This window comes from Trichosurus vulpecula, chromosome 2 (assembly GCF_011100635.1).
Source record: "Trichosurus vulpecula isolate mTriVul1 chromosome 2, mTriVul1.pri, whole genome shotgun sequence".
In the NCBI taxonomy this organism is placed as follows: domain Eukaryota; kingdom Metazoa; phylum Chordata; class Mammalia; order Diprotodontia; family Phalangeridae; genus Trichosurus; species Trichosurus vulpecula.
The window spans coordinates 226,530,752-226,544,372 of NC_050574.1; the positions used below are offsets into that span (position 1 = coordinate 226,530,752).

General features: G+C 37.6%; 1 protein-coding gene across 2 annotated transcripts in view; it reads left to right on the forward strand.

The window, feature by feature from the left end:
- The window catches only part of ITGA6 (integrin subunit alpha 6), a 98,943-nt gene that overhangs the window by 75,574 nt on the left and 9,748 nt on the right, over positions 1 to 13,621 (forward strand). For both annotated transcript variants that reach the window (XM_036745458.1, XM_036745457.1), the window contains exons 11-23: positions 677 to 738; positions 5,602 to 5,762; positions 5,964 to 6,107; positions 7,936 to 8,051; positions 8,165 to 8,354; positions 8,477 to 8,560; positions 8,666 to 8,745; positions 8,896 to 8,973; positions 9,062 to 9,164; positions 10,410 to 10,583; positions 11,826 to 11,927; positions 12,013 to 12,123; positions 12,223 to 12,321. In XM_036745458.1, coding sequence (XP_036601353.1) covers positions 677 to 738; positions 5,602 to 5,762; positions 5,964 to 6,107; positions 7,936 to 8,051; positions 8,165 to 8,354; positions 8,477 to 8,560; positions 8,666 to 8,745; positions 8,896 to 8,973; positions 9,062 to 9,164; positions 10,410 to 10,583; positions 11,826 to 11,927; positions 12,013 to 12,123; positions 12,223 to 12,321 — 1,504 coding nt within the window. The remainder of the gene's footprint in view (positions 1 to 676; positions 739 to 5,601; positions 5,763 to 5,963; positions 6,108 to 7,935; positions 8,052 to 8,164; positions 8,355 to 8,476; positions 8,561 to 8,665; positions 8,746 to 8,895; positions 8,974 to 9,061; positions 9,165 to 10,409; positions 10,584 to 11,825; positions 11,928 to 12,012; positions 12,124 to 12,222; positions 12,322 to 13,621) is intronic.

The following is a 13,621-nucleotide window of genomic DNA, read 5'->3' on the forward strand; positions in this document are numbered from 1 at the left end:
TATGTTGCATTACCCTGTGAATTTTAATTCCCTTTATTTGCATTCTTGGATACTGCAATGACAACATTCCTCAAAATTCCATAAGCAAGATGTGCTGGGGCATGGAAAGAAGAAATCTTATGTTATCCTTAGGTGGAGCAGTGGATAGAGCCCTGGACCTGGAGCCAGGATAGACCTGAGTTCAAATCCTGCCTCAGATGGTTACAAGCTGTGTGGCTCTGGGAAAATGCCTTAATCCTTTTTTGCCTGACTTTCCTCAATTGTGAAAGGAGGAAAGTTAATTAATAGTACCTGCTTCTCAGAGTTTTAGAGGTAGCTGGGTGGTACCATGGATATAGCACTGGGCCTAGAGCCAGGAACACCTGACTTCAAATTCTGCTTCAGACACTTATTAGCTGTGTGACCCTGGGCAAGTCACTTTAACCTCTGTCTGCCTCTGTAGGGATAATATGAACACCTACCCTTCAGGGCTATTGTGAGGATAAAATGAGGTAATGTTCATAAGGTGTTTTGTAAACTTCAAAGGGCTACTGTTACTATTCTCTTAAATAGCTTTAAAGAGTCATCCTTCTGGAAAAGAAAGTAATTTGGGGATATGTGAAAATTAAAGTTTTTAATTGATTTATCCTGCCACGATAAGACATTATTTAAGAAAGATTTGTTTGATTTCATACAGCCTGAAGGTCAAGGCCTGTTTTGAATACACTGCCAAGCCCAGTAATTACAATCCTGCAATATGTAAGTACATGAGCCTGTGTGTGTGTGTTTATTTTTATATATATCTATATCTATATATGTATATGTATATATATGTGTATATATATGTATTTTTAAGAATTTTTAAAGAAATTTATTCAAAGTTGAAAGATTTTCAAAAATTCTAGAAAAAATAGAACTGTGGCAAACAAAAGAAATTTTAGGAGTAAAGCGCTTTTTATTACAGACCGTGAAAGGGGGATAGTAAGATAAAGCACAGGGCTTGTCATCTGGAGCCTTTGAGTTCAAATCCTGCCTCAGACACTTCTAGATGCGTGACCCTAGGCAAGTAATTTCTGTAGGCCTCAGTTTCCTCATCTATAAAGTGGGAATAATCACACCCACTTCCCAGGGTTATTGTGATGATAAAGTGCTTTATATGTATTATATCATATTATAAACTTTTAAAGTGCTATATACATATTATTATTATTGTTTGTTGTTGTTGTTGTTGTTGTATGAGTATACCTAGTTCCCCCCCTTTCTTTAAAAAGTATAACAGCACATACCCTGGAACCAAGGAATAGAGAAAACCTTCACTGTAGAAAGTCTGTTTATACCAGGATCCTTTGGAGAATAGCTGTTCCTATAACCGTGCTCCCAGTTTCTAGTGAAAATTAGTGTGTGGAAAAGCTGGCTTTGGGGTTGTCGCTGGTCAAACAATGTTCTCTGGAACTGGCTAGAGTTTGGTAGATTCACCAATTCCACCCTCCTTCTGGCTCCCCCCCTTAGAACACCCTGGCTTACTTATGGGTCTCCTCCCTTGGCCCCACACTCTCTCATGGCCTGAAGGACACAAACAACATTGATTCTTTTCCTTGCTCGTCCATTAAAAGGGCAGATAGGCTGTGTCCTTAAATAACCCAAGTTGACTTCTTCCACAAGCGTTTGACAGTCTTAATGGTAAATTTTTGCTCGTAAAATGTTAGAAGAATTTATGCCAGGTTGAAAGTTTCCTTTTTTAATGGTACATTTAGTTACTGAATTTGGTGCATGATTTAATATGGTGGTATGCTTCTTTTTTATTTGAAGCATGTGAGGCAAAGACAGGTGTTTGTGGTAACATGGCATTTGTTAGGAGACTTCCAATGAGTAATGTCATTGGTTTGCTTCATAGTTGAGGCAAATATGTCAGAGTTTAAAGCTGAATTAAATGGGTATTTAAACCCCCAAGGTGCAAAGATAAGCATAGAAGGACTTTTGTACTGGGTCCAACTTCTGATTTGTCCAGTCTAATCCTTTCTCTTGATTTGATAGAGGTACCAGGGACATGACTGTTCTCATTTTAATACATCACTCTCAAAAAGGTTAGATATATACCTATAGGATATTCTAGTTTTCCAGAACAAATCCTATTGTGTACTTACCCTCCATTATTTTAAATCCACTTACATTTTTTATCTTGTACTACTTTTGGGGGAAGGAGTAGAGAGGATAATTTATTTCGATGAATTTACTGGCCATTGTGTAGAACAGTACCCTTCTCCTCCCCTCCTTTTTCCTCAAATTTACCCCTCTCAAGCCTAAGGGATGGCCTCTGGTTCATTCTAGATTTTTGTGAAATTTGTGTTTGCCTAATGTAAATTGTCCCAGATTACATAACACTTTGATCATATGTTCCTTCTTAGCCTCTAGCCATACAGGTGAATTAATGAGTCGATCAGCAAGCATTTATGAAGTACCTACTATGTGCTGGGCATACAAAGACAAAAATGAAACAATCCCTGCCTTTGAGAGGTTTGCATGCTAATAGGGAAAACAACATGTAAAGATAGTAGGCAGCCTTCCTTGGCTTCTGTTCATTTCGCTTGAGCCTTTTCCCAATTGCTTTGAAAGGCAACTGCCTTTCTCTGGATTATCTCCAGTTCTCTCAGGTCTTTCTCATTATCTTTTGAGTCTTGCATTTGGTATTGCAGGTCAAGGTGCACTGTGACTTTGTGCAAAAGAAGTGTACCGATTTGATTTTAGTCTTACTTGTAATACTCTCCTTAATACTGCTCAGTGTTCTCTTAGCCTGCTTGCTAGAACTTAAGCTCACATGTACAAGGAACATTCTGCAACTTACCCAAGCATAGCTGGGATTCTTTTCAACCTACCTGCATTACTTTGTACTTACTTATTTCAAAAATCACTGATTCTCTGCTATTCCTTGGGGGTAAGTTAGCCCACTCCACTTAAAAAAAAAAAACAAAAAACTAAAAGAACACTTGGTTTGGAATCCAAGGATTAGGTTTTGAATCATTTATTCTATCTGTTTACTCTCTCATTTACTGCCTGTGTCACCTTGGGCAGGAGGCATTTCCTCATCATCTGTAAGGAGTGTTGGACCAGATAATCTCAGAGATCCCTTCTTATTCTAAACGAATGATCCCATGAGGAGAAATCTTGTTAAATTTCATTAGAATTCTAGTGAGAAATTTTCAGATCATATTTTGTGTAAAATGGAGATCTATTCTTCAAAGCACTTATTACCTCCCTGGAAATGAACCATTTTTTTTATCTTTGGAAAAATAAAGTATGGTAAGTTTTACCATATTTTATGAATTGTATACAGGACCTTGCATTTGTATGATTAGTCTCTCAATCAAATATTTATCAAATGCCTGCAATACAGAGATTTATTTTTATCTGTGTGTTTTGTATTTGAAGATACGTACATATATTAACCTTTTTCAGGGAATATTCAGAGATTACTTGCTATTCATGGCAATTCCATAGTATTAAAAATATTGTAAGTCAATTAGAAAATTGTTTGCAAAGCTATAAAAATTAATATATTTGATTGCCCTTCCCTGTATTAAAAAAAAATAAACTGTTGTGTGGCAAGGCAGTTTTTATTGCACAGGCCTTAAATGTAGTAATCCACTTATACAGATACTCATTATTTAGTTTTAATGAATCTTCTACTTGGCTTGCTCTCAAAAGGTCAGTTCAGAGGCAGCCTGAAAATATTTTATGATGATGTGAATGTCTGGAGGGTTAGTAAGGGTTAAAGTAGAATTTGGTACATAAATGGTTTTAATGCACCCAAACCCTTCCTGACTTTTTGCTTTGAGGGGCACTCAGCATGTAAGCCTTCATCTAGTTCATTTTAATGTTTGCAGGTCACTGATAAATGGAAAATGTCAAGATTGTGGAGGGCCTTAAAATGGGGAGCATTCCATTTGGCAGCTCTGACATTTAGGAATTCTTCAGATGGACACAGAAATGCCTACTGTTGAAACAATATGTCAGTGTCTCTAGATTTTGGTCTTGCCTATCTGTATAGAAATAGTATCAGTTACAAGGACAGAGCCACATAGCTGTGGGAGTTGTGCGTGTATGTGTATGTTCATATGTATGTTCTAATACACAGAACTAGTTATCATTAATGTTTTTAACACGTAATATGGCAGAAAGAGCATTGGCTGGAGTCATTGGGCTGAGGTTTAAAAATCCCACTCCTGTGATGCTTACATCCTCCCTGATCTTGGGCAGTTTAACTTCTCTGGTCCTCAGTTTCTTCATCTGTAAAATTAGGGGGTTAGAATAAATAGCTTCTGATGTCTCTTCATAAAATCTGTGGTTTTATGATCCCATAAGGACATTTGGGCCAAAAGGTGGTTCCCCTTTCCCCCTCAAAACCTCCTTCCCTGTCTCTGATTCATGGTGTAACCTGGGCAAATCACTTTACTTTCCCAGGTCTCAGTTTCTTTCAGTGAAGTGGTTGATTTGTATTATCAGTGCCAATAACCATAATAACTAACATTAATGATAATAAACCTAGCTTACCTTTGATCTGTTCCTCTTTCTGGTCAGTTACCATGTATTGAGTGAATCTGAGCTCATGTATAGAAACATAATATAACATAACAAAGAAATATAATAGAACAAATCTGCTGTTTGGGGGTAGGGTGGGTGGGAAATGCATCCTAAAGTCTAAATGCTAAATCCTAAATGCTGCTTCAACCATCTGTATCATTTAAGGAGGCAGTCTGGGTTCAAAGCCCATGCCGGATGCTTGTTATCTGTGTGACCTTGGGCAAGTCACAGTTTTAAAACTGGACCACAGTTTTATCAGCTGTAGAATGAGGGGGGTGGACTAGGTGAACTCTGAGGTATCTTCTAGCTCTAGTTCTATGATTCTATATTTTAGAGGCTACATAAATGGAGATGATCAAATATTGATTTGTAACATTAATATCTAGCTCAGAATTACTGTGTGTAGGAAACTTGGTTATAGTGGCTTTTCATTATTATAGAAACATTGATAAAAGGACCACATAGCAACCAGCTTTTAATTCTTTTTAGAAGTCAATCCCATCTTCAAAAAACTTCTTCATAAGAAAATGCAGCCAACATCACTATAGTGGTTTGGTTTTGTCTTGTTTTGTTTTTATCTTTTTTTTAAAAAAGACAACTACTTGATAGCTTTAGATATTCACCTGCTTAAACGCAATGGGATTATTTTTACTTTTTGAAGAGAGCTTTGACCTCTATTTAGCCCTAGAATTCCATGATTTGCTGTAATCATGTCAGTCACAAACTTAACCAAAAGTAAAGTGCGGTGGAATTTTGGGTTGTTCTTGAGCGCCCTCAGGTGGTTTGAGTTGAAATTAATTTATCAATCATTGGATTTTAAGTGTGTAAATAAATTGTTAGTAGGAAATAGGAAAAAATCACATTTCCACATTGAGTGACAGGTTAGCCACAAGATTTTCCATCTTGGCAAATGGGAAAAAAAGTTTTTCCACCAAAGTTCAAAAAGAAAGGATTTTAAAGGAACTAAAAATATGCTTATAGCGGCATATGCTTTGAGTCAATAGATATTTCATACTATCTGTTTACTTGTTGAATTTTCCTTAGCAATTGTGGGCACCCTTGAAGCTGAAAGTCAGAGGAGGAAATCCGGATTATCATCAAGAGTTCATTTTCCAAATCAAGCTTCCGAACCTAAATCTTCTCATGCTTTGACTCTGAAAGGGCAGAAGCAAAAAATGTGCATGGATAGAACACTTTGGCTGCAGGTGAGGGATTAAGAGATTAAGTAAGTAGGGAGGGTCAAGGCACTGCATGAGGGTTATTCTTATTTAATTTAAGAGGGGTTTTACAGTGGCTTGTACAGATATTTGAAAGTAGTATACTTAAATCGAAAATAAAATAATCCTTAGAAGTGTGTTACTGTTTCCTCATAGTAAGTATCCTTATTAGATGGTTCTATTTTCCAGGAGAACATCAGAGATAAACTACGTCCCATTCCCATAACAGCTTCAGTGGAAATCCAAGAACCAAGTTCACGGAGGAGAGTGAATTCACTTCCAGAACTTCTTCCAATTCTGAATTCAAATGAACCCAAAACGGTGACCTCAGAGGTAAGTTTGCAGGATGCCCCATCATGTCAGAGGTTTTTTCCTACAGTGTTAAACAATGTAGTAAAATGTCTTCCCGAGGGGATAGTTAGAACGTGTGATTAGATTGAGAGGATGCTTCTTTGTATAAACTTGTATGGTAATATATGTATGTGTTACATGTTAAGTATATATTACATGTTAAACTCAGTCAATCATAATCTGAGGAAATAATGAAAGAAATAATCTGCTTACATGGTACAAATAATTGCCTACATTTTTTAGTAATTTGGAAAAATCACCATCTCATTGATCTCTCAAACAAAATCTGTGGCATATGTATGTTAATATATGTATGTGTTACATATACCTTTACTCTAGCAGCTGACACATTTACCATTCACTCTGATCTCTGGTAATCTAGAGACTAACAGGGATCATAGATCTAGATATAGGTATCAATATTGATATATACATGTGTATATATGCATGCACACACACATATATGTATATACATGTTTGTATACACACACATGCACACGCACATATATTCCCATGCATACACTCTTATTTGACATCAGTGAAATGATGATTTCTTTCCTCCTCCCTCCCCCTCAGATTAGGAAGGCATGTATGTATGAGTAGTTTGTAGGCTGAAATTATCTTTCTATTGCAATTTTTTCATATTATAACCAGCTGAGTTTCTATACAGTGTACCGTATTATTTCTCCTGTCACAGTGTTCTTATACTGAAGACCTTTCTTACCTTTGAAAAGTCATAAAACTGCTCTTGGTTGGTCTGGTTCTTACAATCAAGGGGCAAGTCTTGCTCAGAAAGGGAAGCGATTACTTTAGGCTGTGATCAGCAAGATGAAACGGACAGCATTATACACTCAGTTATGTTATGTTAGAATTGGAAACAGTTACAGTCTGAATTGTTAGAGATCCTGTACTGGGTTGGGAGTGGGATGGGGGGAAGGGTAACAACTCGGTATTGTGCTGATTTAGAGAGGAGGATTCACTTATTTATGATTATGCTTCTCTCTTGCTGTCAGTAGGCCAGCTTATGTTCATGCTATACACAGTCCCCCTGTGATCTCTGCTGGTCTTGGAGGATTTTTGGAGGCCACTTTCTCAGAGTGAATAGTAAAAGGTGGAAGATTTTTTGAAACCAGAAGCAGGTTAAATCTAAACTTTGTAAAATACCATAGTGTATATAACACTGCTTCATAAACTCCTTAGACTATTATTGAAGTGGATATTTTTGTCATCTTTATAACCTCTTTCTAGCACATTTCTGCCTTCTGGAAGAAGCCTCAGTGTAGCATGGTGAAACAAAGAGAAAGAAAACATTTTTTGTTGCTGTTCAGTTGTCTTTAGTTGTGTCTGACTCTTCGTGAACTCATTTGGGGTTTTCTTGGCAAAGACATTGGAGTGGTTTGCCATTTCCTTCTCCAGCTCATTTTACAGATGAGGAAACTGAGGCAAACAGGGTGAAGTGACTTTTCCAGGGTCACACAGCTAGTACATGTCAAAGGCCAGATTTGAACTCAAGAAGATGAGTCTTCCTGCCTCCAGGCCTGACACACTATCCAGTCTGCCACAAGACAACTTTAGCCATGATTTATTCTTATGTAATTGGGGAAAAGTTATTAAAATTTTATTTGCGATGTCCTTCCAGACCCAAGTGGGAACTGGATATGTCACAAAGGGCTGGCACGCCTGTGGTTTCTCCAAAGGTGGCGTTGTCGTACCAGAATATAGACATAGAAGAAACCATTGATTTACTTAGCCTTCTGTCTGTGTTTTCCTGGTGGATGTTAACATACACTCATTTCTGGTTTTTCTTTAGGTTCAGTTCCTAAAAGAGGGATGCGGAAATGACAACATCTGTAACAGCAATCTGAAATTAGAGTACAGATTTTGTACGCGAGATGGCAACCAAGACAAATTTTCTTATTTGCCAATGTAAGAATCCCTTCTGTAGCATTTACATAAACTGTTATCACTTGACAAAGGCCTTTTGATGAGGAAGGATTTCAAGTGTCTTGAGAATGATATTGTTATCTGTCTTATTATAGTCACAATGGCGTTCCAGAGCTTGTCCTCAAAGACCAGAAGGATATCGCTTTAGAAATAACAGTGACAAATAGCCCATCTGATCCCAGGAATCCTGCAAAAGATGGGGACGATGCCCACGAAGCCAAACTCATTGCAACTTTTCCTGACACCTTAACTTATTCTGCCTACAGAGAGCTGAGGGCTTATCCTGTGAGTGTCCTTAAAGACAAAAAGGGAAAGGGAGGAAGAAAATGGGTGTGTGTATTTCATGTGCACACATAAGTCTTTAGTGTTTGATATTTTGGCCTAACTTTTTTTTTTTACTTTCATAGGAAAAACAGTTGAGTTGTGCAGCCAATGTAAATGGTTCCCAAGTGGACTGTGAACTTGGAAATCCCTTTAAGAGAAATTCTAGTGTAGGTGCTAGCTTTTTTTTTTCATTTTATTATTTTATAATGTCATTGGGATTTTGATAGATTGGATTCATGTTAATTGGCCTATGCTTTGTTTTTCCTTTTTAGGTTACTTTTTATTTGATTTTAAGTACCACAGAAGTCACCTTCGATACCACAGACCTGGACGTGAATCTGAAGTTGGAAACGTAAGAGTTCTTTTTCCTGTCTCTTCCTTTAGCCCGGCACCATGAATGTGTAGGCCTCCAAGAGTTGCCTCTGATCTGACTCATGAAAGAAGTGTAATTATAATGAAAAAACTGTTAAAATAAAGCCTCTTTGTTTCCTTTTCACTTCAGAACAAGCAATCAAGATAATTTGGCTTCAATTACAGCTAAAGCTAAAGTGGTTATTGAACTGCTTTTGTCGGTCTCTGGGTAAGTGTTTGTATTTAGCATAACAAATCAATGTTTGAAAGAACCATTTACAATCTTTACTGAAACCCAGTGTTTTTTAATTTAACAGAGTTGCTAAACCTTCCCAGGTGTACTTTGGAGGTACTGTTGTTGGTGAGCGAGCTATGAAATCTGAAGATGAGATTGGAAACTTAATAGAATATGAATTCAGGGTGAGTTAGAGCAAATGTGTGTAAGATACAGCGTTCATAAAAATAATTTATTTCTTTTTACTTGTCTCCCCGTTGTCTCCCAAATAAACTCCAGACTCTTTAGCCTGGCATTTGAGGGCTCCCACAGTCTGACCTTTCCATTCTTATTTTACATTGTCTTCATCACATACTCTGAACAGCCAAGGAGTGATGGACCTGGACTCAGGAAAACCTGGGTTCAAATCCAACCTCTAACATTTCATATTCTCTGTTTGCCTCAATTTCCTGAATTACAAAATGGGGGAATAATAGCACCTACCTCACAAAGTTGGTGTGAGGATCAAAGAGAGATTTGTAAAGTGCTTAGCCCAGTGCTTGGCACACAGCAGGTACTACATAAATTTGTTTTCCTTGTTCAGTGTTTCGATCATGTCTGACTCTTTGTGACCCCATTTGGGGTTTTATTGGCAAAGATACAGGGAGGGGGGATGGTTTCCCATATCCTTCTCCAGCTCATTCTGCAGTTGAGGAACTGAGGCAACTTGGTACCTTGTAATTATTTATACCAATGAAAATCTAAAAAAAAAATTATTTATTGGCTTCGGAAGGTAATATCTCTGTTTCTCTCAACAGGTTTACCTTCCTATTTTTGTTCTACTTAAGGAATGTGAAACTAGGTTTATATTTTGTAAAACATACTGACCATAGTGGGAATGGAGGCTTGGAGGTGTGTTGAACAATAACATTGAAGTGATGAAAAACTTCCTTGAGACTAGCTACACACAGCAGATGATTAAATTGTCCACATATCTGCTTGACTTTATCCATATGACACTGAATCCTGTCGTAAAGTCATGCATAGATTTCCCTTTCCTGTGACTAAAAATCCTGTACTTAGAGATACAGCAATTACATATAGTGAAAGCTTGCTATGACATTCTTCGTCTGTCATAGAAGTGTCATTCATGACCCATGAGAGCAGCCACACAAGAAGATTCCAATGGGTATCTTCACATTTGAAGTTAATGGTGATGACCTGATTATATAGACATGGCTCAGAAGACCAGTGTGCTTTGCCCTTGTCCTCTGCATGAACAAACATGGCCTCAGAATCTGTGCTTCTGATGCTTCTCTGTGTTCTCATTCAATTTTTACATCAAATACTCTTGACATTTTCCCAACTGCTTATGAGTGGTAACTGCTGCTGTAAATTTGCATTAAGAGAATTTACTTTGAGATAACATATGCATTTTTATTTCCCAACAGGTAATTAATTTAGGCAAACCTCTTAAAAATCTTGGCACAGCATCTCTAAACATTCAGTGGCCCAAAGAAATTAGCAACGGCAAATGGCTGCTTTATTTGATGAAAATAGAATCCAAAGGATTGGAACAAATAAACTGTGAGCCACAAGCTGAAATTAACTCTCTGGGACTAAGGGTATGTTTTTTTCAGGTTTTTTTTTTTTCAGTTTCTCTAATGTCATTATGTCAGTGAAACGGGAGAGGATTGCTTTGATGCATTAACCAAACCAAATCAAGAGAATAATAACCTTGCCTTTCCAACTTTCTCATATTTTATTTTCCTTTTAGTTATAAGTTACCAAGGAAGAGTGAGAGATTTTCAGGTTAAATGCCTAATTCCAAAGGCTAGAACTGCCTTACTTAGTTACCCATTCCAGGAAATGAAAACTTCTGAAATTTGATGACCAATAATAGAGATAAGTTGATGTTCAATAATTGAGAGCTGAGAAGAGTTGGAAGGCATCCTACTGTGATTGGTGTGTTATCATGGTACAGCGAAAATAGAGCTGGACTTATAGTCAGAAGAGCCCTGTGTTCTGATCCTGCCTCTTGACTCTTACCGGCTGTGTGACCATGAACAAGTCACTTAGCTTGTTAAGCCTTAGTTTCTTCATCTATAACATGGGACAGTGCTATTGGCAATCTGCCTCACAGGGTTATTATGAAGATCAAATGAGATAATGTACAGAAAGCCCTTTGCAAATCTTAAAGGTGTTAGAGAAATGTCAGTAATCATAATGAATAATTCTTTAGTCATGCTAGAGACTTGGACAGGCAGTTTCAATTCTGCTTTGCCTCGACTATATCAGCCAGAGATGTTTTATAGGACATCCATTGGCCATTGAAAATGTCTAGAATAAAACACGGGTGTAAAGGCTTTGGTGTGGTAGAGACAGTGTCTGGAAGACTTGGGTTCTAATCCTGCCTCTGAAATGTACTCTCTATGTAACCCATCACATCTCAGTGCCCCTGGGTATCTGTCTAAAAGACTCTTAAGTTTCTAAGCAGGATCTAATCTACATTAATAGAAGAAATTTCCTCCCCGAGGGTTCCCTACACCAATTTGGTGATGGGCTATTTATGGCCTGGCTAATTCTTTGGAGACCTTGTTCTTTTTTTCAGCATGTATTTATGAAAGCTAGGGATGATCTGCCTGGACTTAAAATCATTAAATGTCAGAAAGTTTAGATGATAAAAACTTTCACTGGTTTTGTACATAAATTGTAGAGGAAATCTGTGTGTGACTGTAATATGAAAATGTAGATTTGAAGTAATTTTGGGAGGGATGATAAGGAAAAGATCCGGATTGTATGGGGGGAAGAAAAGGCAGAACTGCTTGACCGAGGGCTTCCTGGCAACAATTCTCCTTCTCCTTCAGGAATCTCCTCACAACTCAAGAAAGAAGCGAGAAATAGCCGAGAAGCAGACAGATGATGGCAGAAAGTTTTCTTTATTTGCAGAAAGAAAATATCAGACACTTGTAAGTGTTCTCTAAGAGATTTGGCAGATTATTAGCATTCTTTGGTACACTGCATTTCAACTTTTCAATTTTAATTTCTTTCTAGAATTGTAGCACAAATGTTAACTGTGTGAACATAAAATGTCCCCTACACGGTTTGGACAGCAAGGCTTCTGTTATATTACGGTCAAGGCTGTGGAACGGTACATTCCTAGAGGTATGGCCTCATGACGGGACAATTGTTTGGAGAGAGATTTACTTTCTTAGAGGCATCAATTGTTTCTTTGACGCGTGTACCGTCTTTTTCCCAAAACAGGAATATTCCAAGCTGAACTACTTAGATATTCTTCTTCAGGCTTCCATTAATGTTACTGCCGCTGCAGAGAATATTAAGGTCCCAAATGCAGGCACTCAAGTGAGTAGTTTTAGAATCATTTTGGTCTTTCTCTGGGCTAGTTGGTAAAACTGAGGTGGCCAGTATTTTTTGTTTTCATCCTCTTGCCTTTCATCATTCCTCTCTCTATTCCTCCTTATACATCTACTTATTCCCTTAAAGAGGTATATGCATTTTGATAGGTCATCCAACTGTGCACATATTAAATTGTCAAAAGTATTTGTAGAACGAGTTATAGAATAATTGAATTTTAGAGTTTAGAGGAGTTGCAAGGATTATCTAGATCCCGTAATCTTTAACATTTTTTTATGGATCATGGACCCCTTCTCAGAATAAAGGTTTTAAATGCATCAAACTCAGGATTACAAAGGAAATCATTTATATTGAAATACCGTTGTACCGAGTTCATAGACCTCAGGTTAAATAACCCTGATCTAGGCCAAACCTCTCATATTTTTTTAAGATCACAGATCCATAATCTCGTAAATGTGGGCATTACCTCCACTAGTGAATTTTGTAAACCATCTTTTCTTTCTCATTTTATGTTATTCTTGTCCATTTTCTTCCGTAGAACCTCCAAAAACCTCCAGATCTACCTAGACAACCTAGAGGCCTTCTCTGGGTCTTTTAATATTTTATGGATACAGTATAGCAGACTGCTCATCTGTTAACCCTTCCAGTCTCTATATAACTGGCCTGACTCTTTTTCCAGTTAAACAGATCTTCAGTGATGTCTTTTAAGCCCAAATAATCCTGGCTTTTAGTCCTCTTGAGTGAAAGATATCACTGTACTCTGTAGTTTAATTCTAGGTCAGTACTCTGTAACTTACTTAGAACCACCATGTGTCTTTCTTTTGCCCTTTGGGTAACCAAAGGGAGCATCTTGACATCATTGATAGGGCTGCACAATTTCCTAAATGAAGTACAGTCTTCTGTCCTACACCTGTTCAGTCCTGCACCCGTGTCCTTGTCTATCTGCTATGTTTGTTTAAGGTACTTGTACTGATTGACTAACTCAGTAGGCTGCCAGTGCAATTGTAGGCTGTAATCTGGATGGTAAGCCCATTTATTCTTGGCTATGTGATTAGTGGGCTGATCTCCTTTGAAAAGTGAAGTATCTCATTGAGGAGGACCCATAGTATTTGAAGGATTGATGCAATCAGCACAATTTCAAACATGAATTGTAAGAGAACCTCAGTGTCTCTTCGTAATCCCTCTTCCATTTTGACTACACACAGGACATTGCCCCAAAGTGGGGCCAAACTTTGGCAAGCATACGTCTCTCTGGTTTATGTCTTACTTAATACTGACTAATAGAGAA